The sequence below is a fragment of the Schistocerca gregaria genome, chromosome 7, assembly GCF_023897955.1.
Source record: "Schistocerca gregaria isolate iqSchGreg1 chromosome 7, iqSchGreg1.2, whole genome shotgun sequence".
Taxonomy (NCBI): domain Eukaryota; kingdom Metazoa; phylum Arthropoda; class Insecta; order Orthoptera; family Acrididae; genus Schistocerca; species Schistocerca gregaria.
In genome coordinates this window covers 307,296,618-307,315,649 of record NC_064926.1, presented here as the reverse complement: position 1 = coordinate 307,315,649, position 19,032 = coordinate 307,296,618, and the positions used below count along the sequence as shown (strand labels likewise).

Sequence of the window (19,032 nt, the reverse complement as noted above, 5' to 3'; positions counted from 1 at the left end):
CATTTTCATTTTCGCAAGACATGTATTACAACCCTTAATCTTATTCCTTGATACAAAAACATACTCCATGACAAAAGTGAGGCCGGCCGGTGTGGCTGTGCGGCTCTAGGTGCTTCAGTCTGGAACTGCGTGACTGCTACAGTCGCAGGTTCGAATCCTGCCTCGGGCATGGATGTATGTGATGTCTTTAGGTTAGTTAGGTTTAAGTAGTTTTAAGTTCTAGGGGACTGATGACCACAAATGTTAAGTGCCATAGTGCTCAGAGCCATTTGAACCAACCAACAAAAGTGAGTGTCACACACCATAGTACAGAATACAGTTTCCTAACAGTACCAACCTCAGCATATATCATAATCGACATTTCCAGATTGCTACAATACAACTATACTTCATCAGTATCTCATCAGAACATGAAGAAAATATGTACTTTAGGTCGTATCACATCCTAATACTCATAGTTAACTCAAATTTGAACAATGTTCAACCTGCTTTCTCCACATTACAAAATATTTTGTACATGGTGTATCAGTTCTTAAATCATACTCATCCAGCACATGTTCAGTACTTTCAGAGAGAATGAAAACCACCTCTCCAATATATGTCAAACATTAATTCAGTTCACAAAGTTACTTACATAAGAATAATACTCACCTATTTTAGTTTTCAGATATTACATGTATGGTCTAGAAAATAAGCTCCTCACTCTAAACATTTTCCACAGTAAAATGTGCTTGACATAGTTGTTAAAGTCCAAAGTTTCAGCTTAATATTCTCTGCTTATAATAAAATCCTTATCAATATTTTCATTATAACAGCTGTATTGAAATGGTGATTACAGACCTTGAAAATGACAATAGCAGACCAACAAGCCTGACTTCTTTCTTTCCACTTACAAATATAGTGCAAACGTTTCCCAAATAGGTCCAAAATTTGTGTTTGTAAAATTTTCATAAAACTAGACAGCACCAAACTCAAATTATATCTAATATCATCAATCCAAAACCATTTTTCCTCAAAAACAGCAAAAAACATTCTTTCTCAAAATGTAAGACAATTCTCCACTGTACAATCATAAATGTAAATATATCTTTCCTTCCTAGCCGTGTAAAAAGTCTTTTAGTGTAACCATTCTTCAGATATTCTCAGATTTAACAAATTAGACACTAACTTCATTTCAAAACTGGAAGAATCTTTTTATCTCTTAGGCAAATAAAAAACAAACTACTTATTAATAGTGCTGTATGTGTGAGAAACTCTAGTACATATACACCTAATACCTAATGAAGAAGGATAGCATGATAGGAGAAGATAACTTGAGAATGATTTACTGGATAGTCAGAAAATAAATGTGGCTCTGGAGACCAAAACTTTTGAAGTAAGATCCACATTAGTTCGGGGCCCTGTGTTCACTAGTCACATAGTCAGTGAAACCATGGTGTAAATAAATCATCTCTAATTTCTAACTATCTTGTTTTTCTTTTGATATGAATTTCCTTGAAAGCATTTGCTTCAACTTGACATTACAAGTATGCATTGAAAAATATGAAAATGCCTTGGACTTTTGACTCCAAATATTTATTAGTATAACTGTACACTACGTAGCTACTACTCAGTTTTGTGCTACACAACCCCATAATACTTTTTATATTCCTATAGTGACATTCTTAGCTTGTTCATTCTTTTATAGTCAAATAGATGTTTTCATAGTAGCTTAATATGCAGAATAACCTATTGTTCAACAGTTTCAGTTAATTTTACAAATCACGTTGTATCTACATTCAGACGGTATTTGGCAAACATGTTTGCTTATAGCTTGCATTTGTTCAAATATTTTCTTTTTACTTCATTCTTTTGTATTTTACTTTATTTCCAGTACTTCTGCATTTGTTGACATTTGCATAAACTATAGGTACAGCATCGGCAAAATTTCCAGTTCCACTCCTAATGTGTGTAGCATTTTGTTGACAGATAACATCCACTATTGTTAACCCTTTGCATTGAAACCTACATTTTTGGTGTCTTCTGATAGCATTTAATTTTCTACAGTCAAAATATTTTTAACTTAATTTCTGTGATCTAATTCTACCTTTAAATTGTTATTTTCAGCAAGACTGCTCCATGGATCCAATTGTTTGTGCTCTGGTTCTACCACAAGTTCTTTTTTTTACTTTTGTGGCCTGGTTACTGAAGTTTGATATCTGGCTTCTCAAATTTTTTGCTTCATTGTTCTTAATACCAAGTTTTCCCAGCAATGACTGATTTATTCCACTCCACAACTTTTCTTCAGTGTTCCTTAGTTCACTTGTCATTGGCTTGGTTTTACCACTGAATGGATATTCAACACAGTGTGTGTAAATTTCAGTTGTTATTACATTTCTTCTTATTTAGTTGCTTGTAACTTTATTTTCACAGACGGAAGAGAGCAGGGAAGTGAGTCACTTCCAATTCACATCTTGGCCGGATTACGGTGTACCACATAGTGCAATGGCCATGCTTGACTTTCTTGAGAAAGTGCGTCAGCAGCAGGCCAAAATGGTAGCTCGCTTGGGGGACACATGGGCTGGACATCCCCGTGGGCCACCAATTGTTGTACATTGTAGTGCTGGCATAGGTCGGACAGGTATGTGATTCTAATATTCATACTTCTCCTGTATTTGTTGTGTAGAAAAGCAAAGATCACACATTGCTTGTGCAATCACCAGTCATAGGAAGACATGGTGTGAATCAACAGAAAATTCCTGTGTTACTAACTTCTCTCTCTCTCTCTCTCTCTCTCTCTCTCTCTCTCTCTCTCTCTCTCTCTCTCTCTCTCTCTCTGATTGAAAATGGTTTTGACAGCAGTACATACTGCTAATCTTGTAAATTGGGAAAGAAAATTAAGTACTGATTCAAAACCTTCTGTTTGAGTAAACTGTCCAGTTGTGAAACTTTTAGATATTTGTCACTTTGCTTTGATTCCACGAGTATGCATTCCTACCTGTGTTAAAATCGTGCTGCCAATCTTTGTGTTTACATAAAAATTTTCTGTTTCATTTCACTGTAATATTTTTCATCAATAAATTTCTTTGAATTTATTGCAATTAATTAATAAAGTTAATACAAATGTTAATGTGTCTACAGTAGTGATGGTAGCACAAGGTGCTATTGATAACAGTGGGTTCCTAATACAAATATAACCCTGACTATATGTTTAAGAGACAATTTTGCAGCCCAGCAGAAAAGAAAAATAGCTAAAAAAGGATAATTTGTATAGTATACATAATCTTCCAGCTTACATATTTCCTGATTTTTCCCTATTTGAAGGAAAAATATTAACTTCTATTTTAATTTAATGCTATTTCTGTAAGTTTCTTGGTTTTTTTTCCCCTACAACTTTGTTAACATCATTGTAACAAGTTTTGCAAAGTGGGAAACTACAGATAATAAGATTCTACTACCCATTAAAAGTAAATAAATAATAAATTTCACTAAAATTGTTGGAGATGCTAAGGAGGCTCTTTGAAGGATATTAAATAGAGAATATGTTCCATCAGAATGGAAAACATGTTACTTAAGACCAGTAAATAAGAAAGGGTCACATAATGACCCAAATCGCTATAAGGGATTGGCAGTGACCCCTTTCATTGGAAGACTGCACTTGGAGGCACTGAAAGCTCTGGTAGAGAAAGAAAGAACTCACAAGCAGCAAGAATAACAAGCCATGTTCTGAACAGGAAGATTGGTAATGGACATCTTCACAATGAAACAAAAACATGAAAAGTGCACAAAGGTTGGACTGGAGATGCAAGCTGCATTGATTGACCTAGAGAAAGCATATGATAGTGTACCCACCAACAAACAGTGGGAAAAGTTGAAAGAGATAGAGTTTGACCAAAGGTTGCTAAAGGCTAATACAGCAAGAGTAATGGTTGAGAATAACTGGATAGAAGCATTTGAGGTAAATAGGGGTCTGCAGCAGGGATGTGCACTGTCACTGACCATCTCTAAGCTGCATCTAGGAGGAATCCGCAGACTTAGTCTATATTTTGCAGACAGCCAGATTGTACTAGCTGAAGATGAAGATGTTCTGAGCTATATAATATGAAAACTTAAAGAGGATTACAATAAAGCTGGCCTGAAGAATAACATAAAGAAGTGTGGGTACTTGGCTGTCGGAATGCAAAAAGTAAATAATTTGGAGGTAGATAGAGAATTAATTGTAGGTGTTGAAAAGGCAAAATGTCTTGGGGATTGTTTAATAAACAGGGCACTGGCCATGATGAAGTCACTAGTAGGATTAATAAAGTATAAACTCTGTCAAGGACAATGAACTCTGTTCTGTGGAAGAAAAAGATGAGAAGAACAAGGAAGAAGAGACTATAAGAGTACAGTCTGCTGTGTAGTTTAGTACAGAGCAGGAGCCTGGGACATTACCATTTGAGTAGGGTGAGTGACGACAGGATATCAAATAGGATACTTTGATGGATCCCATCCCACCAGAAGAAAAGGGATTGCTCATGATGCAACTGACAGCATGAAGTGGAGAAGGCAATGGAAGTAAAGAATATAAACATTGAGGAAAGCCAAGACATAAGAAGATGGCAACTGAGGTGGATAAGTGGTGCCAGCCAGAGCTAATCTGCAAGGAAAACAAGAAGAAGAAGAAGAAGAAGAAGAAGAAATAACAAATTTCGTTAGTATACTGATTTAGAGAGCACTGCCCCATTATATTTATCTTTGTTTGATAAAACATACAACCAAAGTTCTGTCTGAAATGTTCTATGCACCATTATAATTATAGGATAACACGAACAAACACTAAGAATAATAATGATGATAAAAATAATGACAATGACAAAATCCATATTTTATCATGCTTACTTTGCTATTAAATTTTCATTGTTTCTTTTAGATTTACAATGGCCAAATTTTCAATAAAAAAACTTAAATAGGCAGACATTACTTAAAATCTATTGTATATTCTCAAATATGGTTTCTGGGAATCCTTTACATCAATTCTATTCTGCATCCACATTCGTACTCCATAAACCACTATGAAGTTCATGACTTAGGGTACGCCTCATTATAGCAATTATTAGGGCTCCTTCCCTTTGCATTGAAATGAAATGAGCATTTGGCGTCATTGGCCAGGAGGCCCCTTGCGGGGCAGGTACGGCCGCCTTGGTGCAGGTCTTATTACATTCGGCGCCACGTTGGGTGACCTGCGTGCTGGATGGGAATGAATGATGATGATGATGATGATGAAGACAACACAAGACCCAGTCCCTGAGGGGGGAAAATCTCCGTCCCAGCCAGGAATTGAACCCAGACCCATAGGATGGCAATCCGTCATGCTGACCACTCAGCTATCGGGGCAGACTCCCTTTCCATTCACATACAGAGAGAGGGAAAAGTGATTGTTTAAACATCTCTGTGCATGCTGTAGTGGTCCATTCTTGTTTTCATGATTGCTGTGGGAGCAATATGTAGGTGGTTCTTGTTTAGGAATAGATTCATAATTTAAAAATGGCTCTTGAAACTTTGCAATTAGGCTTTCGTGGGATAGTTTGCATCTATCTATAAATTTCTGCCAGTTCAGTTTCTTCAGCATCTCTGTGACACTCTCCAGTGCATCAAACAAACCTGATACCATTTGTGTTACCCTTCTCTATATATGGTCAATACTGCTTGTTAGTCCTATTTCGTATGGTCCCCAAACACTTGAAGAATATTCTAACATGGGTCACATAGGTGTTTTGGAAGCTCCTTGGTACACTGGTTGCATTTCCCTAGTATTCTACCAGTGAAGTGAAGTCCACCGCCTGCCTTATCTAATACTGAACCTATCCGATCATCTATTTAATATCCCAACAGAGTGTTACATTCAAGTGTTTGAATGAGTTGATCAATTCCTGTGTGTGACCTATTCATATTTTAGTCATGTGATATGATATTTTTACATTTTCTGAAGTGAATAATTTTAAATTTCAAAACATTTAAAGCAAGTTGTCAGTCTTTGCACACTTGAAAATCTTATCAAAATCTAACTGACTAACTGGGCAGCTTTTTTTCAGACAGTACTTTTTTACAGATAACTGCATCATACGCGAAAAGTCTGAGGTTACTGTTAACATTATCTGCATTGTCATTAACGTACAAAATGAACAGCAAGGATCCAAAGACAGTTCCCTGGAGCACTTCAAAAATTACTTGTGTGTCTGTCAGTGGCTCTCCATCCAAGATACCACAGTGCATGGTACCCCATACAGCTGTACTTTTGGTGATAAGCACTCATGTGTACTGAGCCAAATGCTTCTTGGAAATCAAGAAATACTGTGTATACCTGACTGCTTTGATCTATGCTGCCAGGATGTCTTATTAGAAAGCTACTAGTTGATTTTCACATGCTGAGTGTTTTTGGAATTCATGCTGGTTGGATTGGAGGAGGTCATTCTGTGTGATATATCTCATTATTTTTTATCTCAGAATATGTTTCAAGTTTCTGCAACAAAGAGATATCAAGGATATTTGATGTATGTTTTGTGGATCAGTTCTGCTACCCCTCTTGTAGATGCGTGTGACTTCGGCTTTCTTTCAACTGTCATGCATGGGTTTCTGTTTAAGTGATCTAAAGTAGATTATGGATAAAGGAGGGGGTAGCTCAGCTGTGGATTCAAGACTGAATGTGATAGGGACTGCACTGGACCTGGGAGCTTTGTTCAGTTTTAAAGATTTCAACTATTTCTCAGCATCACTTACATTAATGTTTATATTGCACAAGATTTGTTATGTAGCACATCTGCAATTGAAAAGCATGATTGGTTAATTTAGAGAGATTCGCTTCAGTGATTTATTCAAACAATGACCAGTTTTGAGATGTTAAAATCCCATTTTAAAGTGTATAAACATGTAATGTAGATGAGGGAAGCAATATATAATATACCCGAAGACACCAAAGAGCAGACTAATGAAACGAGGTGACTCACTTCTTGTATTTGCTAAAGCATAATATGTGGTCAGGCCAGTCACTCGCAAGAGCTCCAAATCACTGCATCTTTGATGAAAATTGAAAAAAGAGGAGAGGGCCTAATGGACCTAAAAATGTAATGTCCAGTTGGGTAGGGTGAAGGAGAAACAATCCAAAAACAAATGCTGTACCCACACTGTCTACCTTTGGGCAGCTGCATGCTATTAACACCAGTCATGACCGAGTGTGGAGAGTTATGCCGGAAGATTCTTAGGCATTGTGCAGTCGAGCTGCCAGTGGTGTACAAAGAAGTAAACTGATGTCTTTATTAGCGAGGACATGGAGAATCTGGACTGACAGATCCAAGCATGTACAATACTTCATTTTGAACTGTGGTAGGCTGTTAAACTGGATAACTCTTGAACATGTAATAATATGTCAATCAATGGAAAATCGAGGATGGAATGTAACAATATTATGAAAAGGATGGTCACTACTCACCATATAGCGAATCAGCATCTCTGCTATATGGTGAGTAGCAGCTATCCTTTTCATAATAATGTAACAATATGTGAAGTTTTAGGTAACTAGGCAATGGTACATATGCAGAATGAATTAACAGTAAAAACAGTGATTAAAAATTAGTGGTAATGTAGACCATGCTAAGTAGATCATCATAATGATACATTATGGGCTCTATTAATGTAAAATAGGATACATAAAAAACAATCACAAATCTAAAATGTGAATGTAGCAATTTAAGCAGAGAAATAATAAAACAAAATGACCAAGCTGAGTGCTTTACATTATACAAAAGTCTTAATGATATGTAAAGATGGTTAAGAAGTGAAAAACCAAGCAGATGGGAGAAAAATAAGCCTAACAGACTTGTAAAAATATGTGCTGTATTATGCAACAAGGCAATGGTGCATAGTCAAAATGGGTGAACAGAGGATACTGTTTTTCACTGTATAGCAAGAAAATTGTAACAATAGTTGCTCTGTAATTACTAATTACCATATAAATGTAACTCTTGAGTCACCAGTCATGGAAAGACAGTGTGTGAATGATGCAATGCAGAAGAAAATTCCTGTGTTACTAACTTGTGTGTGTCTCTCTTTGATTGAAAAATGGTTTTGACAGCACTATGCACTGCTGATCTCTTAAAATTTGGAAAGAAGATTAAATACTGCCACAAGATCTGCTGTTTGCATAAATGGTACAGTTGCAAGACCTTTAAGTGCTTGACATTTTGCTGTGATTCCATGACTATGCTGTCCTACCTGCATTAAAATTTTGCTGCAAATCTTTGTGACAGATTTTGTTTACATAAAAAAATCCTTTCTACTTTGTTTAAAAGTATCTCTCCTATTCAACTAGCTTACCTATTAATTTTAAGCATTAAACAATTACATTTGATTAATTCTCAAATTATTTCACAATGCAGGAACATTTTGCACCCTGGATATATGCATCAGTCGCCTGGAAGATGTAGGTACCGTCGATGTCAGAGGAACCGTGGAACGAATACGCTCCCAGAGAGCATACTCGATACAGATGCCAGATCAGTATGTGTTCTGCCATCTAGCACTGATTGAATATGCCATTGCCAAAGGACTAATTCCGGAGGTCGACCTGGCAGGCTTCGACAATGGTGTTGATGATGAGTCAGATTAGGTTGTGTACAAAGTTGTGTGCTGACTTTGTTCTGACTTTAAACAGTATTTCAGTGTTATTGTGGATACCGAATAATTTTGTATATCCTTGGTGTGATAAAATGTCTGTCTCAAGTTACATATTAACTGAAATATCATGAGGCTTTATAACAAGACACAAGGAAGCCAGCTGTTGTTGTGTGATATGTGATAGAATTATGAATGTATTATGTGTGACTGTGTCCAGTGTTGCCAATTTTGTTACCAAGTTACAGAACTTGTACATGAATCTCTGCAGGACATTTTGGTGTTACACTGGAGAATTAAATTTTGTCATATTCATAATCTGTGTTTTAGACTGTCACAATAGTTACTGTACATTGTCTCTGTATATACAATTGATGTGTAATGTACATTTATCAACAAACTATGTGATACAAATATTCGTGCTATCAATTGTGATTTTTATTTTACTGTTCTATTTTTCTCTCTTCAATAACTTTGTCAAACCAAGTGTAACAGGCAACAAAACTGTCATATCACATATATCAGAAGTATATTTCTACTGAGGTGAATATCTCAGTCTAAATTCTATGGGGAATTAGAGAATGGTACACTTAAAATAACAAGTTTTTACAGCTGTGTAAGAATATGTACAAACATATTTATTGAAAAGTTCCTGATGTTCTAAGCAGTAAATATAATCTGCATAATGTTGTATGTGTGAAAACTTGTTGCTGTTTCTCCAGAACTGAAGTATTGGAGAATTTCCATTCCAGTTAACATTGTACCTCAACATTTCTGTATTACCTTGGTTCTGCTCTAATATCACATAGAGTCTGAGCTAATATTGCAAATTGTGGCCTTACTAAAGGTAACTTCCTTTCTGATGTTCAAGGTTATTTAAACTGTGATCAGTGCATCAGTTAAACATTGTGATTGAATCTGTGAATGCCTTTCCATTCAGCAAACAATGTAATTTATGTTTGTGATGCCTTATGGCCTGATGTTGTCCTTGTGACAACAACAGTTACTTTCATGAAGATTTTACGAAGCATTAAGAAATTTAATATGCAATGCATGCTGCAGGTATTATATTGTCTTGTAAAAGATGTCAGTCACAAACTATGTAGGACTGAAATAAAGAGTAGTGTGACAGTTTTTACATTCACATTATTAGAATGTCGTCAGTTCCTTTTTTTTCTATAATATATGTGTGTGATATACCTTGCCAACTTGCAGATGGTGAAATTTATACGTTTATGAAAAATATATACATTGTAAATATCTTCCAAGCTGAAGTGTGATAAAAACATGAGAAGAAATAATCATGCAACTGAAGATATTGAACAGCAATTTTGATGAGCAAATTTCTATTGAAAACGAAACATTCCAAATAGCACCAGACCATTACTCACCTATGTCTGTTGTTATGGCCTTCAGCCCAAATATTGGTTTAATGCAGCCCTCCACACTACCGCATCCTGTGCAAGCCTCTTCAGTTCTAATAATTAATGCAACCTGTGTCCATTTGAACATCTTAGTGCGTTAATTTTTTGGCAGCCCTGTACAATTTTTACCCCTATACTTCCCTCCATTATCCAGTCAACCAGTCCCTTCTGTTAGTCTATTTGTGCCACAAATTTCTTGCTACCACAGTTCAATTCAGTAATTCCTCATTAGTTACTCAAGCTATCTATTTCATCTTCAGTAAAATTCTGTAGCACCGAAAGCTTCTTTTCACATCTTGACTAAAATGCAAATCAACCGTGTTTCACTCGCATATAATGCCACACTCCCAAGGACCTTCAAGAAGACATCTTAACACTTAAAATTATTTAGGTATAAACAAATACTTCTTTCTTCTTCAGCCTTCATGAGTTATTTTGCTGCCCAAACAGCAAAACTCATTCACTGCTTTTAACTTATCATTCCTAACACAATTCCCTCAGCGAGTCTGAGTTAATTTGACTACATTCCATTAGCCTTGTTTAAATTTTGTTGATATTGATCCTATATCCTCCTATAGTAGTTTTATCTTGAAACTGTTCCATTGGTCCATGTTTGCACACAAAAACAATAATATGGGATTGTTGGTGCGCTTTGTCACAAAACACTTCTGTTATTTATTCCCAAACTATTTTCAGTAGAAGATATTGCCATCATCAGTGGTCTACTTTGATTCTAAAATATGCAGAAATAACATTGTAAAACAGCATTACATGGTTACTGTTTGGTTACAGATATTGTTTACTGTGAATAATGTCATAATACCATATTTACTGTATGTAACAACATGATTTTACAATTGTTGCTGCTGTTTCCAGCACATTTTCTGCATTTTTTTGTTGCTGTTATTCTCGGCATACATTATGTCATCTGCAGCTCTATGAGTAGCTGTAAGTAAACAAATACAAAAGTGTGAACTTAGGTGTGTCAGTGTTATACAGTTGGGATTATGGTAGTTGTGGATACAGTTTTGTTGTGTAGTAGGTTGTTAAGTAATTTGTCATGTACTCAAATTCGGTGGACAGCTTACAGCTACTTTTATACACAGGAAAATATAACTTTCACTCCTTCTTTGTAATTCAAAACATTCTGGCATCTTGCTGTTAGCGTGTGCTGCGAAAAATGTATCACATATTGTGAGAAGGTTATGAAAATTGTAGTGGGGGTTCTGGCGACTTCTGCTTCTTATTTATGTCTCTGTGAGTGATGAGGGAGTGGTTTTGTGTGTGTGTGTGTGTGTGTGTGTGTCTCCGTTCTGCTTACTGTGTCAGTTCTTGGAGCTGTTAGTTTACTGTATAAACTGTTTCTGTGTTTCAGGATGTGTAGGTCACTTACGCTATTAGTGGGGTTGTGGATTTTGTTGATTAGGTACTATGCAAAAGTGAAATGTGTGCTGTCATTCCTTAGAGCTCTCATGATCTCTTTGTTTCTTGTTCAGAAATTTCTGCTTGTTTGTCTTATGTATTGGACCTAACAGGAGTTACATCTGAATTGGTATATTCCAGAATAGCTGAATTTGTCTGGGGTTCTTCTGTGTGATCTTAGTGTTTGTTTGACTGTGTTGTTTGTTTTGAAAGTTACTAGGATCCCTTGCTGTTTCTTTTTCCTGATGTGATGTGGTATGCTGTGTTCACTGTCTTTTCTGCCTCTGGGTTTTCAGATCCTTTGGTTGTGCTCTTGAGTGTGTGGCCACTATTGCTTTATTTCATTTTTACCCTGTTGTTGAGGTTGTTTATGGTGTCTGGTTTGTAGTCATTTTCAAAGGCAATTTGTTTGATTATATTTAATTCCCATGTGTAGTTCTCTGGTTTAAGAGGTGTTCTGTTTATCCTGTGGTGCATGTGTGTGAAACTGGGATACTTACGCACAGTCGGGTGGTTGGATAAGCAATGGAGAACAGTGCATATGGGTGGGGGTTTTTCATAGATGGAAAATCCATGTTGGTTGTTATTTCATTTACTTGTATAATCCAGGAAATTTAGTTTCTTGTTTTTCTCTATTTCCATTGTGAAGTTGGTTTGTGGGTTTACTGTGTTGATGTTACTGTGTAGCTCTTCTATCCTGTTTTGTGTTTCACTTTCGCAGAACACCTAATGAACAAAAACTACAATCCCACTAATATCAAAATTGATCTACATACCCTGAAACACAGCCACAGTTTATACAGAAAACTAACAATAGAAGAAAATTATGACATATAAATGGTTATAGTGGAAGGACAAAACAAAATACATGAAAACACAACACTTTGCAACAACGCACTCTTTACTGCTCTTGGAGAACTGACACAGGATACGAAACAGAATAAAACACACACACACACACACACACACACACACACACACACACACACACACACACACACCTCTTCTCTCTCTCTCTCTCTCTCTCTCTCCTCCATCTTACACAGAGACATAAATAAGGGACAGAAATTGTCTTCCTGCTACAATTTTTATATAACCTCGTTATAAGGAGTGATACATTTCTCACAGCATACACCAACAGGAAGATGGTGTAAGGGTTTGAATTACAAACAAGGTGCGAAGGTTATGTTTTTCTGTGTCTAAAAACAGCTGTAAGCTGTCCAATAATGTGAGTACATAAGAGTTCATGTAATAACCTAGTAATCTCCAAAAGCTGTATTGACAACACTACTGCCATCCTAATTGTATGATGCTGATATACAAAATTTAATGTTTTTGTATTTGTTTACTAACAGTGACTCATACAGTTGCAGATGACGTTATGTATGGCGAGAATAACAGCAACAAAAAAAATGCAGAAAATATGCCAGAAGCAGTGGCAACAATCTTAAATCCATGCTGTGATGTATAGTAAATAAGGTATTATCAAATTATTCACAGGAAACAATACGTTTTGCAATGTTTTATGAGTATACTATTTCTGTGTGTTTTAGAATCAAAGAACCCCACTGATGATGGCTAGTTTGAGAATAAATAAATAACAAAAATGTTTTGCATCAAGGCGGCCCACAATCCCATATTGTTGTTTTTGTATCTTCCTTTTTAGACTCTGCAATTCAAAGTCCTTTACTGCCTCTGACTCAATTACAGTGTCACCAGCAAACCTAAAAGCTTTTATTTCTTCTCCCTAAAATTTAATTTGCTCTCCAAATTTCTCCTTTGTTTCTTTTACTGGGTGCACATTGTACAGATTGAATAACATTGAGGATAGGCTGCAACTCTGCTCCGTTCTCAAGCAATGCTTCCCTTGCTTATTCTTTGACTCTTACATTTGCAGTCTGGTTTCTGTACAAGTTGCAAATAAACTTTTGCTTCCTATATTTTATTCCTGCTCTCTTCAAAGTTTCACAGACTATATTCCAGTCAACATTGTCAAAGGATGTTCCTAAATCAGCATCTGGTTCACTCTCAACCTTTTGGCAGAGGATTCACATATAACCACCTCCAGACTATTTCTCTACTGTTCCACTCCCAGATAGCGCATGGGAGAAAAGATCACCCAAATCTTTCCATGTGAGCTATGATTTCTCTTATTTGATCACAGTGGTCACTTATCACTGTGTAGGTGGGAGTCAAGAAAATACTTTGTCATTCTAAGAAGGAAAATATATTTGTTTTAATGAATACCACCACAGCTCTTTTATTATATCTGTGATATTCTTCCTCTTTTTGTTGATAATACAAAATGAGTGAACTTTGACCTTTTTCAGTGTCCACCATCAATCTCCTACAGCTATCAGGTGACATATAGGGCCATATAAAAGATCAGTAACGATCTTTTGCTTTTAAAGTGGAATTCTTAATCAAATAAAAATTAATTCCAAAATTCAGCACCTTAGCAGACATAGCACATTTACTGTAACTTTAAAATGAAAAAGCAGTCTGATTAGGATAAAATTGGGGGTACTGTGTAGTTGGTGGAAGGTATGATGACATAGACAGAAATGGAGCACATAGGGTGGAAATAAATCAAAAATCAAAGGAGGTCTTTGGGCTATTGGGGAGGAGGTGAGCTGCAGGGGACAAGTTGTCCAGGGGAGGCATGAGTTGTGCACTAAACTGAATAACTAAGGAAGGAAAGGTAAAGAAGAAAGTTCAAAAGGAAAGAAACAGGAAAGCTGGATATGTGATACATGAAGAAAATCAAGAAGATAAAGGACAGTCAACGGGTAAGATGAAAATGTCAATAGAATAAACAGATGAAAAAAGGAAAATAATAGACAAGGTATGATTGAAGAAGTTTCCAGAGCATAAATTCCTAATGAAAGTTGGGGCTAGGGGTGCAGCAGGTACGTATGACATTCTGATGACGCAATATACAGAGTGTCACAATCTTTTGGGTCAGATTGAAACAGGTGATAATAGGTCCACAACCGATTACACTATTGTGTTACGGACATATGTAGCATACACTACATAACAACAATGTAGCTCCTAGTAATTTTTTAAAGCAATGATCACTAGTCTCAATGCATGTATTGCAACTGTGCAAGCAGTTCTGCCACACAATCACAAAGATCTCAGGTGTGTGTTGTACACTGGAACAGGCAGCGGGTGATACACAACACACACTCCTGAACACCAGAAAGACATACGGTACACAACTTAGCTCTTAGCACGTATCATGTGACGAACACATTCATTGCACCCATGGAGGTAAAAAAGAAGAGAGTTGTCATTTCATCACAAACTTGAAGCCGATGTCCGCCATCTTAAGTGGCCCAAAACGTTACTTCCATGTGACATCACTCTGATGTGCCCATGCCCAGTTCAGTATTAGGTGCTTTGATTGTTGGAGATGTACTTGTTTCATCAAAAGTGCCAGCTTGCATTGTTTACAGGTGTACTAATCAATCCAGTCATAATCCAAAGCTTAAAGAAATTACATTTCATTCACACATGGAGAAATTCAAGCAATATTTTAATTTGTGTACATGAATTATTGTTGCTCTTTTCACTTTTATTGTAGTGGTTTTATTTCTATAATTTAAATTTAGATTTATCTGAATTTACTCAGTGTCTGCTCTTTCTCTTCTTTCATGGCTTTAAAATCGCAATTGCTCTGACATCCAAGCCAATTCAATTCAATTTTTATTATCACATAACATGCCTTATACAATCAAAGATTGTGACATAGGTGACTTGTCAGTTCTACACTATATATAACAATACTAAAAATAGACAATAAACTAATAATATATATGGTGTAACATCTTCAAAGAGGTATGTTAATTACAATTACAATGCATTGTTACCTTTCATGAAATCTTCTACACTATAGTAACATTTATCTTTCAGATATTTTTCCAGGTCTCTTTTGGTACCTTTTACATTTTGGTCATACATATCTTTCCATATTATATTTACAAAATTCCATGCCCATATAGTATGGGGTTTTATCATATAATTTTAAACGGTGGGAAGGTAACATGTAGCTCATTCTATGTCTAGTATCATATTGATGCAAGAAGAGGTTGCCCTCAAAAAGTTGTGGGTTTCTTTTCGTGAAAGTGAGAGTTTCAAAGATGTATATGCTAGGAATGCTCATTAGATCCAGTTTTACAAATAAAGGTTTGCAGTGTTGCTTTGGTTTTGCTCCCACCATTGCTCGGATGATTCTTTTTTGTAGTCTAAAAGCTCTAAGTAAATTTGTTTTTTCAGACCCCCAGAAAATTATACTATACCTAATGACTGAAACAAAATATGCATTATATACAGTTTTTCTTACAGCTAAATCAGTAATACTATACAAGATATTCATAATATATACAAGGCTATTCAGTCGACCCAGTATGTTGTCCACATGGTGACTCCATAACAGGTTTTTATTGACTAACACGCCAAGGAATTTGACACAGTCTGCAGTCTCTAATTTTTTGTCCATATACCTTATTTCACTTATAGACTGTGCCGATTGTTTTGTGGTAAAATGAACAATTTCTGTTTTTGTAAAATTTAATGTCAAGTTATTGTTTTTGACTCATGCCTCCACTTCCCCAAGTGTTTGTTCAATATGACGAATTAGGTCTACCTCATTGTTACAAAAGACTATAGCTGTTGAGTCATCTGCATAGAGGATAGTATCAAACTAGACCTGACATGCATATCATTAATATAATATAGAAAAAGCAGTGGCCACAATATTGAACCTTGTGGAACACCTTATTGAGTGTTTTTCCAGCCAGAGAGAAATTTCTTGCTGTTGATGTTAATAAGTACTCTTTGTTTTTTGTTTGCCAAGTATGATGACATCCAGCTAAGAGATTTGCCTTGAAAACCATAGCGTGCCAATTTTTGGAGAAGCAGGTCATGATTTACTGTGTCGAAGGCTTTGGAGAGGTCACAAAAGATGCCTGACACACACATTCTATCATCAAGACATCTGCTGACTTTTGTGACTAATCCATTTATTTTCATGGATTGTGCTGCGGCTTTTTCTGAAACCATATTGATTGCCTAAGATAATGCTGTTACATGAATTGTGATTTTCAATCTGATCACATGCAGCTCTTTCAAATATTTTTGAGGAAATTGGTAACAGTGAGATTGGCCTATAGTTGCCCAATTCATTTTGCTTGCCTTTTTTTATGTATGGGCCAAACTTCTGCATATTTTAATCAATCTGGGAAACATCCCTCATCAAATGATTGGTTGATTATGAAAGAGAGTGGATATGCAATACAGTGACGGACTATTTTTATTATTTCAGCGGGGACCTCATCCCACCCCACAGATTTTGAATTTTTTAGGGACATTATGATTTTGATGACATCTGAGATGGAAACATGAGAAAACTTAAAACATGTGCAATTGCTATCTGTCATATTGGGCTTTGTATTTGGTGGTGAACAGTTACCAAATTTGTTACAGTTTATGAAAAAGTCATTGAATGATTCACAAATGGCACTGGGTTCTGTAACAGCTCTACCATTTATCACTATTTTAGAAGGGCATTTTCTCTCTGCTTCACTGCCAACTTCGCATCCTATAACAGACCAAACAGCTTTTGATTTGTTTTTTGCATTTGAAATGAAGTCATTATTTGCAGTATGTTTTGCTAGTTTAACTATTTTGTCAAATTATTTTTGTATGCGCTTACATACTTAAGAAATTGAGGGCTTCGATTTACTTTTGCCTCCATATGCAGTTTCCTCTTAGTAGCACTAGACACTCTAATTCCTTTTGTTATCCAGGATCCACTTTTTTGGGACCTGGCCCTCACTGTTACAAAAGGGAAGCATTCATTGAATATACCCAAGAATTCAGTTAAAAAGTTATTGTAATTGTCACTTGTGGAAGTGTGTTTGCTGACTGTCCACTTGGTTTGGCTTAGTTTTTTGCAAAATACTTCCACATTTTCTTGACTGAAATTTCTACATCTTTTTGTTGTGCAGACTGAATTTTGCTTCAGTAGTGATACAAATAGTGCTTTATGGTCTGATACTCCTAAATCTAGAAGAAACTTTTCTTTTACATAATAATTATAACTACTTACAATATTGTCAATACATGTTGCAGATATTGCTGTAATTCTTGTATACTGATCAAAATTGAGATTTAGCCCATTTGTGGCTGCCAGGTTCTTTAAGTGTGAAGAAAATTTGTCATCAGTCCTTACATCTATGTTGAAGTCAGCACATATAACCACTTTCTTGTACAGTTTCTCACATTTTAATTTATGTAGCAATGTATCAAACTTATCTAAAAATACAGAGCTTATATGGTACCCAGGGGTGCGATATATGCTGATAATTAGTGTGTTATAATCTTTAAGTTCTGTACAACAACTTTCAAATGTACCTTCTTCATTCAGATTGCTAAAATTCTGTCTGATATCATAGTCTACCATGGAATGAACTAGTACGCAAGAGCCTCCATACCCATTGGTCCTACAAAAGCTGGTAGCCAGTTTATAACCTGTCAGTTTATTTAGGAGACTGACATTTTCATATTTTAGCCAATTTTTATTAAGGCATATTACTTTCACAGATTGTTTCACACTTTCTAGCAAAATTTCTATATCGTAAAGCTTCCTGATCATTCCTTCAGACAGACCTCTGATGTTCAAGTGCATAACGAAATTACTACTGCATATATTATTAGGTAGAGGGTCTTTAAAGCTAATTTGACTATAAAGTAATGGAACATCCACCTGAGTGTTGACTGCTTATTCTGGATTCGTTGTATTGGGCCAAATTCGGAAAGAACTGGCCCCTTTCATCAGTTTCCCTGTGTGTAAGCATCGGGATGATAAGTAGGTACAGTTTTCTTGATGGTAATTTCAGTATTTGCTGTATGTTCTGAGGCTGGTTCTGGCACCATCTCGTCTTCTGGACGTGATGTTCCTGTATGAGCTGGCGTTGTGGCTGCGATTTTGAAATTGTTTTTCCATTTATCCATTTCCTTGGTCGAAACTGGTTGCACAGGAATTGGTTTTCTTGCAACGTCGTTGCCCTTTTGTATTAGCATTTTGCCAACGTATGACTTGCCAGCATTATTATAGTGTAGTCCATGTTTTGTAAACAAATCTCTTGCATCTGGAAGATCAAAAAATGTTACATTTTGTTGGGACTTGCATATTTTGCAGAACTGTCTTTACTTTTGCGTGCTCCAGATTTACGATGGAATTATCTTGCAGGTCGTATCTGTGAGGCAAACTAGTAACTATGATGTTCGGAACTTTCAGGTCAAGTAATGTAGTTTTTAAACACTGGGTCACATGTTTACTCTCATTTCTGTATGTATCATTACTTCCACCCGTGATTATGACGGCATCATTCTTAGATAGATCATTAAGTGACTTGCTGCTCTTAATTATCTCAGTCAAAGGTGCACTGGGTTTCGTCATACCTGTTGCCGTGAATAATGTACTTTATTCATTTATTTTTTCGGCAGTTTTCTTGGTGTGGCTATCACCAAGTACAACAACTCGTCGTTT

At 36.0% G+C, this 19,032-nt stretch overlaps 1 protein-coding gene across 1 annotated transcript in view; it reads left to right on the top strand.

Annotated features, from left to right (window-relative positions):
• LOC126281942 (tyrosine-protein phosphatase non-receptor type 9) overlaps positions 1-9,762 on the top strand; it is a 769,005-nt gene extending 759,243 nt beyond the window's left edge. Inside the window, exons 11-12 of the mRNA XM_049981290.1 lie at positions 2,413-2,620; positions 8,394-9,762. Of these exons, the coding sequence (XP_049837247.1) occupies positions 2,413-2,620; positions 8,394-8,623 (438 nt within the window). The 3' untranslated portion in view covers positions 8,624-9,762. The remainder of the gene's footprint in view (positions 1-2,412; positions 2,621-8,393) is intronic.
• Positions 9,763-19,032: the final 9,270 nt, after the last annotated feature.